At 51.0% G+C, this 19,403-nt stretch overlaps 1 protein-coding gene across 2 annotated transcripts; it reads right to left on the bottom strand.

The window, feature by feature from the left end:
- Positions 1–391: 391 nt before the first annotated feature.
- On the bottom strand, positions 392–18,091 carry ANKS3 (ankyrin repeat and sterile alpha motif domain containing 3). 2 transcript variants are annotated; one of them, XM_062503502.1, is made up of 18 exons: positions 18,078–18,091; positions 13,257–13,357; positions 12,970–13,145; positions 11,831–12,029; positions 11,498–11,619; positions 10,751–10,832; positions 9,941–10,076; positions 9,480–9,638; positions 8,307–8,432; positions 7,742–7,857; positions 7,283–7,441; positions 6,695–6,819; positions 6,296–6,437; positions 5,590–5,762; positions 4,358–4,473; positions 3,510–3,593; positions 2,994–3,089; positions 392–2,777 (listed from the first exon to the last, which is right to left on the bottom strand). In XM_062503502.1, the coding sequence occupies exons 3-17, from the start codon at positions 13,137–13,139 to the stop codon at positions 3,007–3,009; spliced, it is 1,992 nt and encodes a 663-aa protein (XP_062359486.1). In that variant the 5' UTR covers positions 13,140–13,145; positions 13,257–13,357; positions 18,078–18,091; the 3' UTR covers positions 392–2,777; positions 2,994–3,006. The 2 variants fall into 2 exon arrangements, 1 of the variants encoding a protein (XP_062359486.1); XR_009933693.1 differs by lacking the exon at positions 392–2,777 and adding an exon at positions 4,555–4,730.
- Positions 18,092–19,403: the final 1,312 nt, after the last annotated feature.

Raw genomic sequence — 19,403 nt, 5'->3', positions numbered from 1 at the left:
AAGTGGCTAGGATGCTCCAGGAGCTTCTCCAGGTCATGCCCCTTCCTTGAAGGGCTGGGGGAGCCTCCCAGTGCCCCACACAGGAGCTGCCTTGAACACACAAAGAGGCTGTACGAGGCTGGAGTCACAGAGGAACAGTAGTGGATTGATGGAACCCCCACAAACCCATTTTACACATTAACTCTCTTTTCAGATATGAATAAATAAACTTATTTTTCAGCAAGCAGAGCCTGCTGCTTCTGTCTGCTTCAGGGGAGGGAAACAGCTGGCAGGCACAGACAGCTGACTCAGAACGGACTGGGGTGGAAGGAACCATAAAGCCTACTCAGTTTAACTTATTCACTGTGCCCCACCTCCCTCCAGAGAAACCCACACACCACACCCAGGCATCTCAACTTTTATTCATTTATCCAAGTCAGCAAATGCTATTTCTCTTCAGACAGCTCACCTTCGGGTAGCACCAGACTCCCACTGCCTGCACAGGAATGCTGCTTCACATCCTGCCATTAAGGAATCACCTCCTCAGGGATACTCTGTTGTAGAAGATCCCTTCCCTGCTCCCCCTTGTGTGCTCTCACCATCCCTTGAAGCCTTTACACCTGGGCTTCTGGCCTTTTTCCTTCACATGCACACTGTCACCTCTCCCCCCTTCTCTCAGGCATTCCAATCTCTGGGCTAGATCATGATAATTCCCCAACTCCTTTTATTCCAGCCTAAGACTTAGCAAAGCCAGCCCCTCTGTTCTGCGCAGCTCCCTCTTCTGAGTGCACTGCTGAGCCTGGGCTTCCTTGGCTCTCCAGGTGCCCCCAGGTCCTTTCCCACTGGATTTTTTTGGGGGGCTTTGCCTTAAGTTCAAGGAAAATAGCAGTAACGCGCCTGTGCTACTGCAGCCAGAGGTACCACCAAGGGGAGGGAGAAACCTTGGCACTTCCCCTTTTCCTCCAGTGCCAGGGAATGTGGGACAAAGCCCTGAACACATCTCCGCCCTCTGAGGAGTTTCCAGAGGTGCTGCATAAGGAGAACTCTCCACCTCATCCAAACTCTTCAGGGTGAAGCTCCTGCAGCTGGCACTGGGTGCCCACATGCTCCAAGGCATTTGCTCAAGATTTTAAAAACAGTGCCTTGGGTTGAGCAGGAAGCAGCACCCAGGGCAGGGGGACACTGCCAGGCACATGGGGTCACAGCTGAGAGGGCCACACCTGCCTGGTTTGGGACAAGGGCTAGCCCCAGGAAACACACACTGCAGGCAGACAACTTGTCACCCCTGCCTAAAGGGACTCCAGCAGCTCATCAGAAGGGCTGACCAGCTGTAAAGAGGGAGCTGGATGAGTTTTTATATTTGGGATCTGTGCCCAAGGTCCAAAAATCAGAAGGAACACACAGTTCTGTCCTCTTCCCAAAGGGACTTGTCCTGATTCATCAAAGCTATCACTCACAGACTTCAGGTTTTGATCGTTGTGTTTTTCCCCCTTGCAGGATTCGGGAATAAATGGGAACACAGAATCACTGGAAACCACTTTACACTAAAGGTCCCTGTCACCAGATTCCTAACCCACTCTCCGGGACAGGGCAGCCTCTTCCTGCACTGCTCCTCCTTGGCAGTGCCCACCCAAGAACAGCCTGGCAAGAACTATTTCCCAACACCAAGCCTGCACACCAAAGGCACGCAGTGGTGAGGAGCAAAGCTTGGTGCCACAGCTCCATCTGGGCTGTGGTTCCTTTGCCCACCTCCCATGGGCTCTCCCTGTTCCTTCTCTCTCCTGTCTTTCTGGGGGACTTTCTTTCTTTCCAGGACTTTCTTTTCTGCATTGCTGGGATCTTGGCCCAGGCAAACCAGACCAATGACCTCTGCCATAAAGCACTCACCACAAAGCAAAGTTCTGGGGATGGAGTAACAGTGATGTCCTGCTTCTGGCCAGGACAGGATTAATTTTTGCAGGACCAGGACCTGTCCTTACACTTTTGTTATTACTGCTGTTGCTATTACTGTTCCTTATCTCATTGCTGTTTCCAATGAAATGCTTTTATTTCTACCAGTGATCTTCACATTTTGTGCCTCCAGTTCTCCTCTTCATCCCAGCCCAGGGGAGGAGAGGGAATGGGTGAGGTGGGAGTGTTTCAGTGAATGCCATTCCTAAACCACAACATGATCACACCCAGCCCCTGAGGACAGCAAGAACCCAAAGTGAATCAGAGTGGGCTGGTTGGAGGAACAGGCTTTGAAGCCCAGATCTGGGGTGGCAGTAGAGCAGACATTCCAACTAGGAACAGGGATGCACTTTGAGCTTCACTGCAGCTCAAAGAGCCAAACATCAAACTCCACTCCCTTCACCCCACCACAAAAAACTGCCTTTTTTATGGCCTCAGATCCATTCTCTGGGCCAATCCAAATTGCACGGGAGCCACGGACACATTTCAGAGGGCCTGGGGATATTGGGATGCAGAAAAGAATAATGAATTGATTGCTGTGTACAACTGCCACCTTTCTACCACCACCCAGACCTGAACAACAAGGGCTGCAGGAAGCTTAAGGCAGATAACAGTTCCAGGCTTGGAGCTTCTCCTCCAAACCTAAACCTTCCAAACAAAAATCCTGGGAGCCTTGAGTCAGGCCTGGTTGTTGTCCTCTGCTGTTCCTCATCCTCCCAGCTGTCTTCTCTGGTGGCCACGGCCTCCTCTGCGTCCTGCCAGCTGTGGTGGCCCTCAGCACGGCCCCGTGCTCCCTGTCCCAGGCACACTCAGCTTCCGGGTGGAACAGTCACCCGACGTCAGTATTCCTGCAGCCACCAGGAGAAAGGGGACTGTCACCCTCTGGTGGGACAAAGTGACTAAGGATTTTCCAAAGGGAGAACCAACCAGAGGGCACACTAGGATGGGTCAGAGGCCAGGCCTGGTTCATGGGCTCTGAGTGACCTCTGGGCATGTGGCAGTGAGGGACAGTGTTCCCCCAGTGCCACAGCCTGGGACAGGGCAGGGCAGCTGTTCCCACTCACCCTCCTGGCTTGGTTATGGCTTTGGCCAGCTCTGCCCGCTCTGCCCCAGGGCTTGGAGCCTTTGGAGGTTTTGAGTCACAGTCTGCAGAGCTTTTCCTGAGGACAGACCAAAAGGAAAAAACAGCATTAAGAAGCAGGAAAGAACAGGCTGCACTCAGCCACTGCTGTGCTGCTTTCCTGTTCTGAAAGCAGGGGTGTCTCTACTGTTGGCAAGTTGCTGGGGCGATTTCCAGCCACCAGAACAAGACAGAAGATTAGGGAACTACTTCCCCAGCAGCCATCAGCACTGAGCAGATGCAGGGACCACCCCCCCATCCTGCCCCCTCTCAGCCTGGACCTGTCACCAGGGGATCATGCAGAGCCCAAGATCTGCAGCAACAACAGCTCCAACCACCCCAGAGCCTGGACACTTCCCTGAACCAGCAGGGACTGTGGGGTCTCTCCCAACAACCATTCCAAACCACCAACCCCCACCCAGTCAATCCCCCAACCTGCCCAGAGTCCTTCCCACCTTACCCATCTCTCCCACACACTCCTCCAGCACAGCTGACAGCTCAGGCAAGCTCAGGGACTTCAGGGAAGGTGGCCACCCTTCCAGCACTGCAAGGACAGGGACACAGTTAGTCCATCTGCAGCTCTCTGGGACAGAGCACACAAGGGGCTGGTGTTGCTGGAAGCAACCCCAGCCAAAGGGATTCCAGTTAGGGGTTCTGCATCAGAGAGGAAGAGAGCTGGAGCTGCCTGTGCCAAACTGAGGAGTCACTTCTGAGACACAGGCAGCAAGATCAGAGAATCTCAGACTCATGGAATGGTTTGGGTTGCAAGGGACCTTAAAGCTCATCCCATTCCAACCCCTGCCATAGATAGCAACACCTTTCACTAGACCAGATTGCTCCAACTTCCCTTCAGCCTGGTCTTGAGCACTTCCAAGGATCATTTACCAACTCCTAGGGATAAGGAGCTGCTGTGTCAGGCGTGCTGAGCCACAGAGGTTTGTCCCATGGATCCAATTGCAAAATCCCCCAAACTGGGCTGGGGAGCCAACCACATAATCTGTTCAGACCCTGCTCCAGTGCCCAGGGTGGCAACAAACCCAAGGTGCAGGTCTCTGAAGCAGGGCTGTCACTGGGGTCTGTGCTACAGCTCGGCATTTTGAGCAACAAACACCTGCCAGACCCCAAAACTTGCTGAGAAACTCGGCAAGTTCCACTCCAAATATTCTGAGAGTTTAAACACTTCTGAGTGAGAATTAAACACACTGCTCACCCATTCCCAACTGACCTCCAGCAAGGAAAGACAAGCAGGGGGTTTGCCCTGGGCTGTCCTGGTGCTCATTCCCCCCTGCAGATGGAGCTGCTGCTCACCTGGGCGCTCCCCGGGCCGCCGGCTCTCCCCGGTGCCGCGCTGCTCTCCCGTGTCCGGCGCCGCCTCGCCCGCGCGCTCCGGGGCCAGCCGCGACGACAGCTCTGCCTGGCAGCTCCTGCCAAAGCACACCAAAGCCATCAGCAGCACACAGGGACATGCTGGGAGGGACACTGCACACTCCTACAGCCTGCAGTACCTGTGTGGGGTGCCCGGGCAGTGCCTCTAAGGCCCTGGGGTACAACATGCTCCTTGCTGCTTGCCGGGAAGAGGAAGTGGTGCCTCAGCCCGAGCTCGGGGTGCTGGCACTGCTCAGTTCCCAGCCACTGCTCCCCATCTGCAGCCACAGCCAGCTCTGCCCTGGGCACAGAGGAGCTGTGGGGGGACAAGACAAGGAGGGGCTGGGGTGAGCAGCGGGAAGCCCAACCCAGGAGGTGTGCCTGGTCTGTGTGAGAATTAGGTCCAATCCAAGATTTCTAACATTTCCTCTAAGGAAACGACCTCAGGCTGTCATCACAATCCCACCAATTCAAGCAGTGTATGTTCAGAGCATGGCTGGGCCCTTCTACAGCAGCCTCAGCTCCTCAGGCAGGGTGGGGGGGAAAGCCAGGCTCGTCCCCTTGCACTGGGAATATTACTCCACTGAGCTTCTGGATCCAACTTCAGCTCAGCCTGGCTTGGCAGCAAGCAGACCCCCAATCCTTTGGGCTAGGATCCATAAGAAGGAGGATTTAGGCCACCTTCAGGGATGTCCCTGGTGTATCACTGGACAGAACAAGGCCCATGACAGGAGTCCAGCTGGGGCACAGAGAAAAGCACCACAAAGGCAGTAAAAGGAGTGTCAGGAGGCTATTCAGATTATTCTGCCAGCCATCACAGAGTTGCAAGGAAAGTTCTTCACTTGTGAGTCACCGCACATCCTTTGATAGGAGTTTTTAACTGATACCCTTTTTGGATTCACCCAATCACCAAGTTTTACCCTGGGCACTAGGTAATCACAGCCTCAGCCTTTTGGTTGCTTCTGGTTGAAACAGGAGCACCCAGCACCCCCAAAAAGGCCACTTCCAGCTCATGCATCTGCCCCAAGCTTCACATGTGCTCCTGTGGCTGTGGCAGGATGCAAGTGTGCTCAGGTGCCAGGTGAGCTCTCCTGCCCTATCCTGAGCATCACCTGTAAGGCTGCCAGTATGATCCCAAATCCCATTTCCCAGCAGTCTCAATGGGAATGACTTACATGATCTGATCCAGCAGGACTCCAGCATCTTTGGTGATGGCCTGAGCCTCTCCAAGCTGGCACTGGATTGCATTCCAGGTCTCATCCCGCTCCATCAAACAGCTCTCAGCCACTGCACGCAGCTTCTGCTCCTGGCACACCTGGCCCTTCATCACCTGCACCTCTTCACACCTCTGCAGCAGAGCACACGGGGGATCAGGCTGGGAGCACTGAACGTCTCATACCCGCTGCTCTCGAGTCCCTGCTATTTTAATGCCTTAAGCAGCCAGAATGTTCCTTTGCAGAGGCAAAGGAAGCTGGATGAAGCTCATACACTGAGTACAGCTTCTCTCCACACTAAGCCCAGCCCTCCAGTTACAGTTCCCCCTTCCTCTCTGTTTACAAAGTTACTCGTGAGTCCAAATTTCCCAAACCAACACAAGTCTGTTCACTGATAGCTGCACAGCTTCATAAAAATGACACTGCTGGGAAAGAGGAGGGATTTGATTCCTGTCCCTGGCTACTATAGTTCTCAGACAGGAAACAGACACAAAGGAGCACAAAGGATGAGGAGTGGGTAAGCTGTACTTGTGGTATACTTGACATCAAACACGTCCACTACAAGTTGCAGCTTGAAGTAAAGGAAAAACTATCAGAAACACAACAAAAACAGCACTGATCACTCCCTGCAGGGTGCAGGGCCCTGAGGGGCTCACAGCAGCCTCACCTTGTGCAGCTGGATGGCCAATTCCTGCATCTCTGCCTCCAGCCGATCAGCATAGGCCAACTCCAGCGCGTCGCTGGGCGGGCGGGCACTGCTGTGCCAGCGTGCGATGGCTGAGGTCATCTTCCTCTTGGGGCCAAACAGCCTGGGGGGATGGAACCAACAGGGGTCAAGCCCTCACCGCCTGTCCCTGAGCCCAACAGCATGCCATGAGCACCTCTGCAGTGTCCTGGTCTCTCCAAGGTAGCTCCAGAAGCAGGAGCATGTTACAGCTGAGGACACAGGGACACCAAGTTGTGTGGGAGGCAGCCAGAAGAGAACAGCACTCCCCAACTAAACCCTCCTGACAAATCTGGTCATGGTTTGTAGGGGAAAGCTGGGAAGGACAGGACAGACACTCACGTGATGCCTATTTCCTTCAGGTCACTCTCTGTGAGAGTCAGGAAAATCCGGAGGTCCACGTCTTGCTCCTCAAACACCTGAAGGTACTTCAGGCACCCAATCTCTTCAAGGAATGTTGCCAGATCCTGCAGCCCCGACAAAACAAACTTATTTACACCCTCACAACAAAAACACCATCATTCCTCCTATTCATGAATATCTGCTTCCTTGTGCTGTTGTAACACCTTTCTGGGCTCCAGCAGCAACCACAACTTCCCGTGGCTCCCTGCCCTTCTCCAGTCCTTCACCAGGACTGGCTCTTCTGCAGCCATGGCCTCTTCTAACAACTGCAGAGCAGAATGACACAGAACCAGCTACCCCAGCCCACCCCACTGCCAGGTTTGACAGCCCACTCACAGGCCTGAAGGGTTTAGGACACCCCTCCAAGCAACATCAGCATCTCAGCAAACAGCTCCTCTATAAGAAATTGCCATTTCACAAGCATTTAAGTTTGGGCAGAGGTCTGGAATCCAAGGTGTTTTGGTGGCTTTGGAAAAGCCTCCCATGCCTAGTACAGTGATAGAGCCTGCAGGACAAGTCTGTGGATACCTGGGGCCCTGTGTAGGCTGGGGGCTCAGGAAGGACCAGGTGCTGGCTGCAGCCCCCAGCCTTCCCCAGGCAGTGGCTGTCACTGTTGCTGTAGCGGGTCTTGCCCTTAAAGCTCTTGGCTTGTTTCCGATTTGGAGGGCTGTTGGTGTGGTCAGAGTCCTGGAACAGAAAAAAAACCACCCACAGAATGGAAAGGATGATTGTGCAGAGATGTCAGGATCAGGGGAGCTAACAAGTGCAGACTCCTCCAAGATCTAAGGGCCCTTTTGTACTGCAGCCCCAGAGCTGCCTTGACCCATGTGAGCTGTGAGTAACCTCCAACCTCTTCCCCTTCCTTGGTTTTCCTGTCCCTGGAACAGTGTTCCCTCACCCGGCCTGGTCCTACAGGCTCCCACAGGCATAGGGGCAGCCAAGGGTAAAAGCACTGCCCAAGCTGAAGGCAGAGAAAGGAAAATCCACCTCATTGCTTTCCAAGGAACCTTCACTGCTGACTCCTGGGACTCTAATTAGGCATTCACTGCTGCTGCTGCTGCTCCTGATGGCTCCCAAGCTGTTGCTGGACAAAGTACTATCCTCTGGAAAGGAACAGGAAAAAAAAAAAAAAGTTGCAGCACAACTTCATTACGTCTTGGTTTTGTTACCCAATTACCAGCAGAAACTCCTGGATGTGTAAAGGAAGGGGAGATCCAGAGCAAGGCTTCATGTGCAGCACTCAGGATACAAGACAACACTGAGGCAGAGATTTCACATCTATCCCCAGCACTCATCTCTCCCCAAGTCTGTTTGCCACCAGAGATGCTATTGGAAACAGCTATGCTCTGTCTTCTTCCCACCCTCCTTCAGATTATTCGTACAAATTGATGAAATTACCACACTGAGCTTTATCTTCTGTAGCTAAACCATCCCAGTCTTCCCTCAGGACAGACATTCCAATCTCAGCATTTTAGTGGGAAAGGAAGCCAAAGCCTGGACTCACACCCAGGTGTGCACTGCAAGCTGGCCCATTTCTGAGACAATGACTTACCCCTGCTGCTGCTGCTCTCCACATCCAGCTCATTGATTGGGGAGGTGACATCCCTGTTCCTGATGACACCTGACTCACAGCTGCCATCATTGCTGAAGGTGACATAGCCCTGAGGGGGCACCTGCTCTGTGTGCAACACAAGGTAGAACAGAGATTAGGATGCAAGTTAATCAGGGAGGCTCCTGCAGAAAATGTAATCACTTCTGAATCTGAAAATAACCAAAATGAGAGACTGTGCTCTCAACTGACAAGTTCCATTCTAAAAAGCACAGAGAGAGCACCTGAGAAATGCAGGTTCCTGCAGTTCCCTCACATGACCCCACAGCACATGTACTTTATTTACATGCTTACATTTAAAGAAAGCCAGAGAAACCTCATAGCAGAGATGTACCTTAAACAGCAGCTTCCAGTGCTCCCTCTCCTCTTTACACCCAAATTATGATGGGAAGAAACAGCTGCTTAGGAGAGCAGCCCTGCAGAACCAACCCCCCCTGCAGCTGTGCTAAAACACCAGGAGCAACCCACTGACATTTAAGAAGCTGACAGTATCATTCCAATACAGCCTGGGGGATAACACAGACTTGTGTTTAAGAGAATGAACTGAGCTTTGAACACTCTTTCACATCCACAATCTTGGTTATTCCAGGCAACCAGTCTGAGAAATACCTATGGCAGACAGCAAAACAAACCTCCTAGCACTGCATCCAGGATGTTTGAACTGGGATTATCTTTCTCTTTTCTACTGCAAAGGTTTTGCAGTTTCACTTTTAGAAGCATTTCAAGCATGGAAGGCAAAACTCACAAGTTCACTCTCATGATCAGTGATTTCTTGGCCACTGCAAGCACCTCCCTGTCATCAGCTTCAGAAGGCCTTTCAAACTTTTGAGCCTGCCTCAAAAAAAAGGGAAACTGAACTGTTCTCAATAGTCAGGGGAAGAGTAATTGAGGTGAGAGCAGAAAAGTACCCCATTCATCAATATCCAACCTTGACAAAAGAGTTCAGGGGGTTTTCCTTCTAACCCAGACACTGGACAGTGAACACATTCATACAAAGCTATCTTTGTTCTGTATGAACTACACATGATTCCCAAACATTAAAAATGGATAGCAGGAACAGCTGCAGTGCATTTGAGGTCCCAGGGGACTGTCCCTCAGGCTCTCAACTCTCCTCACCATAGCAAGACTGCTTCCTTCCCCCAATCCCAACTGCTGTGATCTTGGCCAAGGCCTGGGGCCCCTCATGGATGCTGGGACCCTTGGTCCTACGAGCAGGTCTCTGTCTCTGGGGAGCAGAACATGATTCATCTGAAGAACTCAGCTCCTCATAGTTGCCTGTAGTTCAAAAACAGGTTGTTAGCAGCACAGGAAGTCATTTGCCTGCTTTACTTGCTACTGTCCTATCAATGCAGTGGAAAGAAAAAGGAAAAATCTTAGAGAGAGGGTGAAACAGCTAACCTAGGTCAGAAAGGGGCCAGCAGACAAGAGTTGTTGGATTCATGCCTCTTCCATCCTCAGAAGTGCTGGAATTTCCAGGATAGACCAGGTAGCACTACCCCATCTACACAGTGTAACAGACTTTCAAACACCTCACTTCAGGGTCCATCTTAAAATGAACAAGGTCAAACATCTGTTACCTGGACCTCTGCAGAACACCTTGGGCACTGGGGCTGCATGCAAATCTATCAGCCCCACAATCTTGGTGTGGCCATACTTCATGGCCAGGGTCCGTGCTGTGGCTCCAGTGTTATCTCTGACATCTGCCTTTACTCCCTGCAGAAAAAATTACCTGTTTAAGTGTACATGGCAGAGGGCAGTGTAAAAAAATACATATGTCTTTTAAAAATAATCTCTAACATTGTCTTAGCTCCTCCATCAGCAATACAGGCTCACCTTTGACAGACAGTTCAAGCTGCACTAATACCCTGAGTGCCTTTCTAGTTATCTCCAATCTCTCCAATTCCTGAATGCCAAATAGCCCAGGGCTCTTGTGCATTGCCACTGGGAACTGGTTTGTTTGATCTGAAGTGTTTTGTATTGCTGCCTCCTCCTGGCAGTAAGATGGACCAGTCAAATGGGATTAACACCAAACTGTGTAAGAGCCATGCATGCTCATGAGCTTTTGGATGCAGATGCCCAATAGCCTGAGCATGCAACCCTGTAAACACAATAGAAAAATCACAGGTGCGGTTGTTTTCTAATTCAGTCAAATCTGGACAGTCAGACCTCACTCCTATTCCTGCAAGGCCTGTGAAAAATCATGGTACCAGCCTGCAAAAAGCAGATACTTTGAAAACAGTCCCAAAAGTCTGGGACTTCAGAGGTGACTGTCATCAGGGAGCAAATATAACACTGTCAAAAGAAGCATGGTGTCAAATTTGTGGTAGTTCCTCTGAGGGCTGGAGCCAGAGACTTTCAGCTCCACAGAGAACTATCAGGGCACTTACATGATTGAGAAGGTATTGAACAATTATCTCATGGCCAGAAGCAGCTGCTTCCATCAGAGGTGTGTACCCATACAGTGGCTCCCTGGGGAGAGAACACACACATGGACTGGTATGGCCACAGCTGAACTGTGCTGCAGTTTTGCCATTCCTTAACAGAGCATTTCCACCCTTCAACCTTTGCTGATCACAGGCTCTACAATGTACTGGCTATCCTGCTGTAGAAATCCCTGTAGAGATTCAGTGCTCCTACATTGGCTGCACAGCAACAGATTACTCTTCCAGCTGCAGATCTGCCTTTAAGAGCCCAAATCAGTTTTGCAGGAGCTAATAAAGCAAGAACCTCTTGTTACCCTCAGGCAATTCCATGTGCATAAATGTGTGGTGGCCCCCAAGGCATGGCATTGGAATGCAGGGCACACTTCAAAAACCAATCTGAGTATACACAATAATCCATATAAAGACTCATGAAGTGCATGAGTTCAGAAGGTGTCAGTGTTTAGCTGATAATTAAACAAGCAGTAAACCTTGTTTCCCTTGATCTTAGTTTAATAAACAGTGACAGCACAGGTAGACATCAATTCAGTTTGCAGGTCACCTATCCCTGTATTAGCTGTGCCACACATCCTAAAGTACAGAGGGAAGACAAAAGCAGGTGTCTGTTGGAGTTTGCTCCTCTGCCACCTGTTGCTTTCATACTGAATGACAAATGACAATGAAACTACAATGAAATGACTGATTCCTCCTTACTTGCAGTTGGCATTTGCCCCATTCTCCAGTAAGAACTTGACCATCTGTTGGTGCCCAGCGCTGGTGCAGTGGAACAGGGCAGTCCAGCCATGAATGTCCTTCATCTCCAGCTCTGCCCCTTGCTGCAAGAGAACCAACAATATTCTTTACTGCATCTGCTCTCCTCAGGCTTTCAGCCATGGCCCCTTTATGCTGGGACACCAGGAGTTTAAATTCAATCCCAGCACAAAGCAGAACTCAAAACAGAATGCAAAGTGGCAGCTTGTGGATAATCCCACCCTGAGCATTTAAACCACGTGCTGTGGCTTTACCTGTTCTTTATGGGATACACACCTGCAGAAGGAAGTAAGCAACACTCTCATTGCCACAGCTGGAGGCCAGCATGAGGGGAGTCTGGCCTTCAGGGGTGGGGATGTTCACGTTCACTCCTGCTTCCAGCAGCAGGTGCACAATGTTGTCGTGGCCGATGTAGGAAGCGTACATGAGTGGGGTCCAGCCCCCACAGTTCCTCTGGTTCAAATCCAAGTGTCCACTAAGGAGCAGAAGAAAGAAGTCACATGAACTGCTCTGCTGGAGCTGTGCACCACAGCTGGCTTCTGCAGACTCGTTATCTTCTAGCACTGAAGCCTAAATGGGAATTTCTACCAGCTCCAGCACAACCTCTGCCAGACTGCAGAATCACAGAATGGTTTGGGGTAGAAGGGACCTTAAAGGCCACCTCATTCCACCCCACTGCCATAGGGATGCTGGACCCCAGAAACCTGGGGTTTTTGAGCTTTCTGTGCTTTCTGGCACTGACCCTCTGCTTTTGACCTGAGACCTTGGAGAAGGCTTCTAAATTTGAGTGATGAAGTTAAAATCATGGGGGTGTAGTAAAATAAAAGTGTGTGTGTGTGTGAAGATTTTGGGTGGTGTCTCAGTATTCCTTTTCCTTCTTCTTCATAAAGTTCAAGTAATAAGTCTCTAGTTAAATAGTTAATGTTACACTAAAGTCATAAAAATCTAATTATTAAGTAAAAAAATAAATAAATAATGTGTTAATTCGCTATTAAACTGTTTAACACACCTTATAACAGGCAAATCCTCCTCCATTTTTTCCTAGCCTCTAGCAAGTGGCTAGAAGTACCACAAAACACTCTGTACTTTTTAATAAAATTCCATAAACAACCAAACCCAAACACAAGAAATTCCTTTTCCTTCATTTATTTTTAAACCCTAACTCTAAATAAAAGCAAAAAACCTAAAACAAACCATTAATTGACACAAACACCCACCACCATTACATGGGTGGGGACACATCTCCCATGCTAAGGAGGTAATTTTTATCAGCAGATTTACCCCTGGAAATTTGTGCCAAGAACCCTCTGGGAGTCCTAGTGACGTGTGTCCCTGTTGCCCTGACCAGCGTGGCGCCGGTGACGAGCACAGCTGCAGCAGGTGGCACCCAGCTGTGACCTCCCCAGCCCTCTCACCGCTGGATGCACTCCTGCACCACTTGGTACTGCCCGACAGAGGAGGCCGTGTGCAGGTCCAGGGGCACGTCCAGCTCCTCCCGGCACAGCACTTGCCCCACCCCGTGCCACATGGAGAGGCTGCGGCTCAGCAGCTCCGACTCGCTGGCCTCATCGCTCAGCTCCGACATCTCGCCCTGAGGAACCAAACAGAGCACAGCACTCAGCTGCTGACCCCTGCTTTCCATAGAATTCCAGCTCCAAGGAAGGTGATGCCAGCTCCCATGTGTGGGGTGTTAAATTCTTACCTCGACTTTGATTGACTCCTCAGCCCGAAGCAGTAACTGCCGCTGAGAAGATTTTGCTGGAAGTTTTCTCTTGCTGCAGGGAACTCTGGGATTCCAATACACTGGAAAATTAAAAGGCAATAATGATAAACTCTACATCTTTCAAATCTCATTTTAAGACTTCAGAAGCAGGGGTTTTAATTCCTCCCAGTTTAATCCAAAAATGCCTTAGGCAGCTTTGAATGACCTCAGCAAGAGAAGACTAAACATCTATTTAAAAGCTGAAGGCAGGCTTAGTGTTATATAAAAGGATATAATTCTTGCTCTGCATATCTTATAATGCAAGGAAAGAAGAATTAATTTGTCAGACATTCCCAGTCTTGTCCATCTGTATTGCATTACAGGATGGCCCTGATTAAATTAAGACACAGTCATTAATAATGATAACTGCCCACTGCTCCCAGAAACACTGTCACCTGAACAGGGTGCACCCTCCACTGTCATCAGGTTGTAAGCAGATTGTTTCTACCATTTATTGTTTCAGCCCTTCAGAGGCAGCCCAGCCCCACCACAGTGAATCCTGGAAAACGCTGAAACCCTGGGAGCAGCAGCACACCTTCCCATTCATTATCCAAGCACACCCCCTCCTGCAAACACAACTTAATTACACAGTTCCCCCAGCTCCAGGACTGCCTGAAAGGTTTAACCCTAGCCCCAGCCTTAGTGAGCAACTGCAGACTAATCATTTGAACCTCTTACAGGAGTGTTCTTCTCTGGCACTCCTTGAAGAGTTGCTCAGCATAGCTGCAGCTCCAGGACACAGAATCCAGCCCCTAGCACAGAATCCCAGAGTGGTTCTAGCTGGAAGGGACCACTGGGTGTCGTCTCACCCAACCTCCCTGTTCAAGCAGAGTCCTCTGAGCACATTACACAGGGCTGTGACCAGGTGAGCTTTGAGTATCTCCAGGGAAGGAAATCCACAGCTTCTCTGGGCAGCTTGTTCCAGACAATCCCATGGGAATCACTTTCCCCTCCCTGTAGTCTCACTGCCCACCACACAGCACTCCTGGGCTTTGCCTACATAAGCTAAGCCAACATAAAATATTTCTTCTTCCTGGTAACTTCTCACCAGTTTAATTCCTTTGATTCATTCTGGGATCAGGCAAATGCCAAATGTGGCACTGGTGAGGAATAAAAGAGAGCAGGAACAGGCTTTTCAGCAGCAGTTGCTCCTCAGATTCCCTCAGCTGTAACATTTCAAGACCATATTCCTGTTTTCTGAGCAACTGGGAGTCTTAGCCTTGCAAGCACCAGCCCCTTTCCTGATAAGAAAACATCTTTAATTCCTACCTCTTCACTCCCCACCTGGGTCCCTTCTCTCCTACCTTCCCTTTTTCCTCCTCCTTCATCCTCAGCTTGCTAAGACTACAAAAGCAACATCTATTCTACTTCATCAGCTGCTAAGAAACTACTTCCCTTTAAAAATATCTGCAAAAGCACCTACTTTGCCTGCCAGCAGCAATTTGTGCTGCACTGGGTAACCCAGAGGCCTCAGACAAGAACATGCAGGGCACAAGGGAAAGGCCTGAACCCCTCACAATCAAAACACAAGGAGAGCTGAGTGGACTGAAGTGGACCATAAGAGGAAAAGTAGGAGTTTCTCACTAAAACAGATTAAAGCTGCCCCAGGAAGGCCAAAGGGCAGTGAAAGGAGGTAAAACCCAGGGCAGTTTGTAGAAGCACATTTCGGTGCAGGTGAAGCTCCTTGTCCTCTACCCTCCTGGTTAATTTGGTACGTTAATTACAAACTACTAGGTGTTTGGTCATTGTCAGAATCAGCTACTCTCAGGTACAAGTTACCAATGTAGCCTTGGTGAGGTGATCCAGAGTCAGCAGGGCAATACAGACAGGACAGAACATCCAGCCTCACTCTCACACCTCCCCTATGCTCTGCCTACAGATTTGCTTTTTGCTTTTTATTTATTTTTTAAAGCTCTGAGATTTTCCCTCAGATTGAGCTTTAGCAGGTTGTCAGCTCTGCAAGCACCTGAGGACAGCTGCTCACAATCTCCAGGACAACAAGAGTGATCAGAGCCCTCAGGACTGAAAAGACCTGAATGAAACAAAATTGGGGTTGTCTATGCAAAGAGGAGGAGCCTGGAGGGGATATGTGACACAAGCATCCAATACGTAATAATCCATCATATCATAGAATACCAGGATGGTTTGGGTTGGAAGGGACCTCAAAGCCCATCTTATCTCACACCCTGCCATGACCAGGACACCTTCCACTGCCCCAGGTTGCTCCAAAACCCATCTGACCTGGCCTTGAACACTTCCAGGGATGGGGGAGCCACCACAGAACCTAAGAAGCTCAAATCATAGCACTGAACATTTTAAACAAAGCCCACAAAAATCTCTGTTGAAGTAAACACAAGGGTACTGAGGGACATTTGGTTACTAAGAATAAACTTGACAAAGACCTCCTGAACATCCACAGGCTGTTCCCCTGCTTTGGGGGAGAGTGACCAAGTTCACATTTTTTGGATACCTCCCTCAGCTCTTCTGTCCTGCTTTCAGCTGCGATAGAGCTCTTTGTCTTCCCAGCAACTGGCACAGGCTGTTTTGGATTCAGGATGAGAAGAATGCTGATAACACACTGAAGTGCTTACCCTAAAGCAAGGACTTCCCAGTTTCCCATGCTCTACTAGCAAGGAGGGAGCTTATTCCCCCCAAGAAGCCAGAGGGGATCTGACCTAAACTGGCCAGAGGAGTATTCCATTCCTCAGAACATCACTTCCAGTATATGAACGGGGGAGTGTGGCTGGGAGGGGCTGATAATAGTTGGGACATGGGATGGGAATCAGCAGGTGCTGAGCAACCATGTAGCTTTTGAGTTTCTTTTGGGTTTATTTTTTCATTATAATTATTATTATATTTTGCTTTGCTGATTCTCCTCCCCATTCCACTGGGATGGAGCAAGGAAAAGCAGCAGCCTGGTACTTAGTAACCAGCTGGAGTCAAGCCATGATACCCGTGAGGCTGCTGTTGTTGTTATTATTATTGAATGTAATCCATCAACACTCAGCTATTTATCAGGGTCAAAGCTCTACAATGCTAGGGCACAGCACAGGCAACAAACCCCACACTGCCTTGGATTTGGAGCTTGCTGTTTGAGCAAACCAGAAGGCAGAGAAAAAATAAACTTAGTATGAAAACTGAAGCAAAAAGCACCTTAGGACCACACTACAATAAATGGGAAGTGATCTGAGAAGCAACCAGCCCCCAACACAGAACAAATTCAACACTGTCCACTAATCACCCTCATCAGGCTTTGCTCAATTCACTCTCTCACATCCCCTCCCACAAGCACAGGTAACATCCACATGTGTCCTTCTGTCCCAAAACAGGGACACCCAAGGCAGCACAAGCATGGAGGTTGTTGGAGGTTCCAACTGAGCCAGCAAACTGACAAGAGAGAACCATGGAATATTCTGAATGGGAAGGGACCCATCAGGATCATCCAGTCCAGCCCCTGGCCCCGCACAGACACCCCAACAATCCCACCCTGGCATCCCTGGTAGCCTTATCCAAGCTCTCCTGGAGCTCTGGCAGCCTCGGGGCTGTGCCCATTCCCTGGGAGCCTGGGCAGTGCCCAGCAGCCTCTGGGGAAGAACCTTTCCCTGATCTCCAGCCTGACCCTGCCCTGGCCCAGCTCCAGCCCTTCCCTGGTCCTGTCCCAGGGAGCAGAGATTGGAGCTGCAGGCCCTGCTGAGCTCTACCTTCAGTCTCCTTCTCCAGCTGAACAATCCAAGTGCCCTCAGCTGCTCCTCAGACCCTTCTCCATGGCCGTGTCCCTCCTTTGGACATTCTCCAACAGCTTTAGATCCTTCTGATAAGGTGGTTGCCCCCAGGAACTGAGATGAGCCCCCACCAGGGCAGAACAGGAACACACCTCCCTTCTGCTCCTGACCTAGTTCTATTTCCACTAAACTCAGCAACAACTTATTGGAGGGAGTAAAAATAACCTATTAACTTAAGCACCTTTTTTTAGGTGCAAGTGTTGCCAGCTCAGCCACAACAACAGGAACCAGAATATCTCATTTTTGCAATGTATCATCAACTGACTGACTCCGATGGCACAAATCACAGCTGCAGGCTCCTGAGGTGTGCGAGAGAAAACATCCCTGGACTCACAGCACTGGAGTTCAATCCCACCCATCTGTTAAAAATACACAAAATACACCAAGCTCTTCATCTTTTAATGCCTGGACTCTGATCTTAAAGGTCCTTTCCAAGCTGAGAGATTCTACCATGAGCTTGTCACTCTCAGGCACATTATAACACATCAAACAACTTCAGAAAATCGATGTAAGAGGCACAAAAGTACTTGAGCAGCCACATTAGGGAGCACAGGTCCCCTGTCAGGGGCTGTGCCCGCCAAGGCAGTCGGACACGGCACCCGCAGGGCTCGGCCCGGGCACGCTCCGCTCACACCACAACGCACCTGAGGCGGACCCAGCGGCCGCCACACGGCTATTACCGAACGCCTCACAGCGACACGGCCCCGGGGGCGTTACCCCCGCACCTGCCCCCCTCGCGGCCCTGCTGCCAGCGCGGCCTCAGCACCACAGACTTCAGCGAGCGGGTAGGAACCACTGAGGCCACGGGCCCACCGAGAACGGGGAGTGCCCGGGGCTCGAGTCGAGTCGAGTCGAGTCGAGTCGAGTCGAGTCCCGTCCCGTCCCGTCCCGTCCCGTCCCGTCCCGTCCCGTCCCGTCCCGTCCCGTCCCGTCCCGTCCCGTCCCGTCCCGTCCCGTCCCGTCCCGTCCCGTCCCTCACCTGCGCCCCGGTGAGCGCCGCCGCCGGAAGTAGTCCCGCCCGCGCAAGGCATGCCGGGCGCGCCCCGCCCTCCCGGGCGGCGGACTACAACACCCAAGAGCCCCCGCGGCGCCGGACCAATAGGAGGAGCCCGTTTGAGGGGCGGGGCGAAGGGCAGCCAATGGGACTGAGGCTGGCGGCGGGCGGTTGTAGCGAGCAGCCTCCGAGGACGCGGCCCCGCAGCGCTGTCCTCGGCCCTGTGCTCGTCCCGGTGTCGCCTGTTCTCTGTGCCCGCGGTCCGGCCCGGCGCTGAGTAGGGCGGTGGGCGCCGTGAGTGAGGGCAGGGGAGCGAGGCGGGGCCGGGGGCGCGAGAGCCGTGTTGCCATGGGGACGGTGCGCGTGCGCCGCGCGTCCGCCATGGCGGGGCTGTGAGAGGGGTCCCTCAGGCGGGCCCCGGCCCTGTTCCCCTTGCTGGGACCGGGGCCACGGGCGCTCAGCCCCGAAGCCGAGCTCTGTCTCCCACTGTTGCCGGTGTCCTCACTGCTTCTCCTTCCCAGCAAACGTCAGTTCTGGTGACACGGAGAACCTCAGGCTTTAAAATCTCAATCAGAGTCATGGAATCGTTAAGGCTGGGAAAAAACCTCCAAGATCATCAAGTCCAACCTTCGACCTACCATCTCCATGCCCAATCTCTACAGAAACTGTCTGTTGTGCTACTGCTGACAAGTGGTTTTTTTTGTTTTGCTTTGTTTGTTTGTTTGTTTTTTGGTTTTGACACACAGCACGTTTTGCTCCTACAGAGGATGCTGTATTAGCTGACTGACAAGTCAGGTCCAGTGTCTGGATGTAATAGCCAGTGGGATATTAATCTCAGAATTTGGCACGAGAAGCCATACTAGGCAGTTTGTTTTATCCCCATTGGGCTCCTCTGACCCTTGCTCCAGCCATGAGGACTTCCCTCTTTTTTATCTAAGTGAAATTCAGTGTTCTCTCACACCAACAAAACCACCATAGATGTGGCCTATAAAGTATCTACAGAGGCAATTTGCAAGTTCCAAACTTCCAAGGGAGTAAGTCGAGCTTAACTTCACGTTCTGAGTAGTGTTACTGGCCAATGCAGATAAGAGTGACAGTGTGATCCCTTGAACAGTTATTTCAGTCCTGAAAAACACACAGTCACCAACTTGTGATGGTCCTTGTGGGTGTCTTCCAACCCCGGGTATTTTGTGAAACCTCTGAACTAGAAATAATTTACTCTCATGTTAGATTGCCCAGAAAACCATGTGATTGTAGCATAAAATGTAAAGGTTTTCTGCAAGGGTGAATTATCTGACCTCTTAGTTCAGC

This window comes from Cinclus cinclus, chromosome 16, assembly GCF_963662255.1.
Source record: "Cinclus cinclus chromosome 16, bCinCin1.1, whole genome shotgun sequence".
NCBI classification, from domain to species: Eukaryota; Metazoa; Chordata; class Aves; order Passeriformes; family Cinclidae; genus Cinclus; species Cinclus cinclus.
This window is presented reverse-complemented; position numbering and strand designations above follow the sequence as displayed.

Bases quoted from the DNA above. Each gene is read 5' to 3' on its own strand.
- ANKS3 (XM_062503502.1), bottom strand. From the start codon at position 13,139: ATGTCGGAGCTGAGCGATGAGGCCAGCGAGTCGGAGCTGCTGAGCCGC. The intron at 12,030-12,969 runs GTGAGAGGGCTG...TCTGCTCCTTAG, and splicing joins GTGCAGGAGTGCATCCAGCG to TGGACACTTGGATTTGAACC. The intron at 3,594-4,357 runs GTGAGCAGCAGC...CTGTCCTTGCAG, and splicing joins GCGGCCCGGGGAGCGCCCAG to TGCTGGAAGGGTGGCCACCT.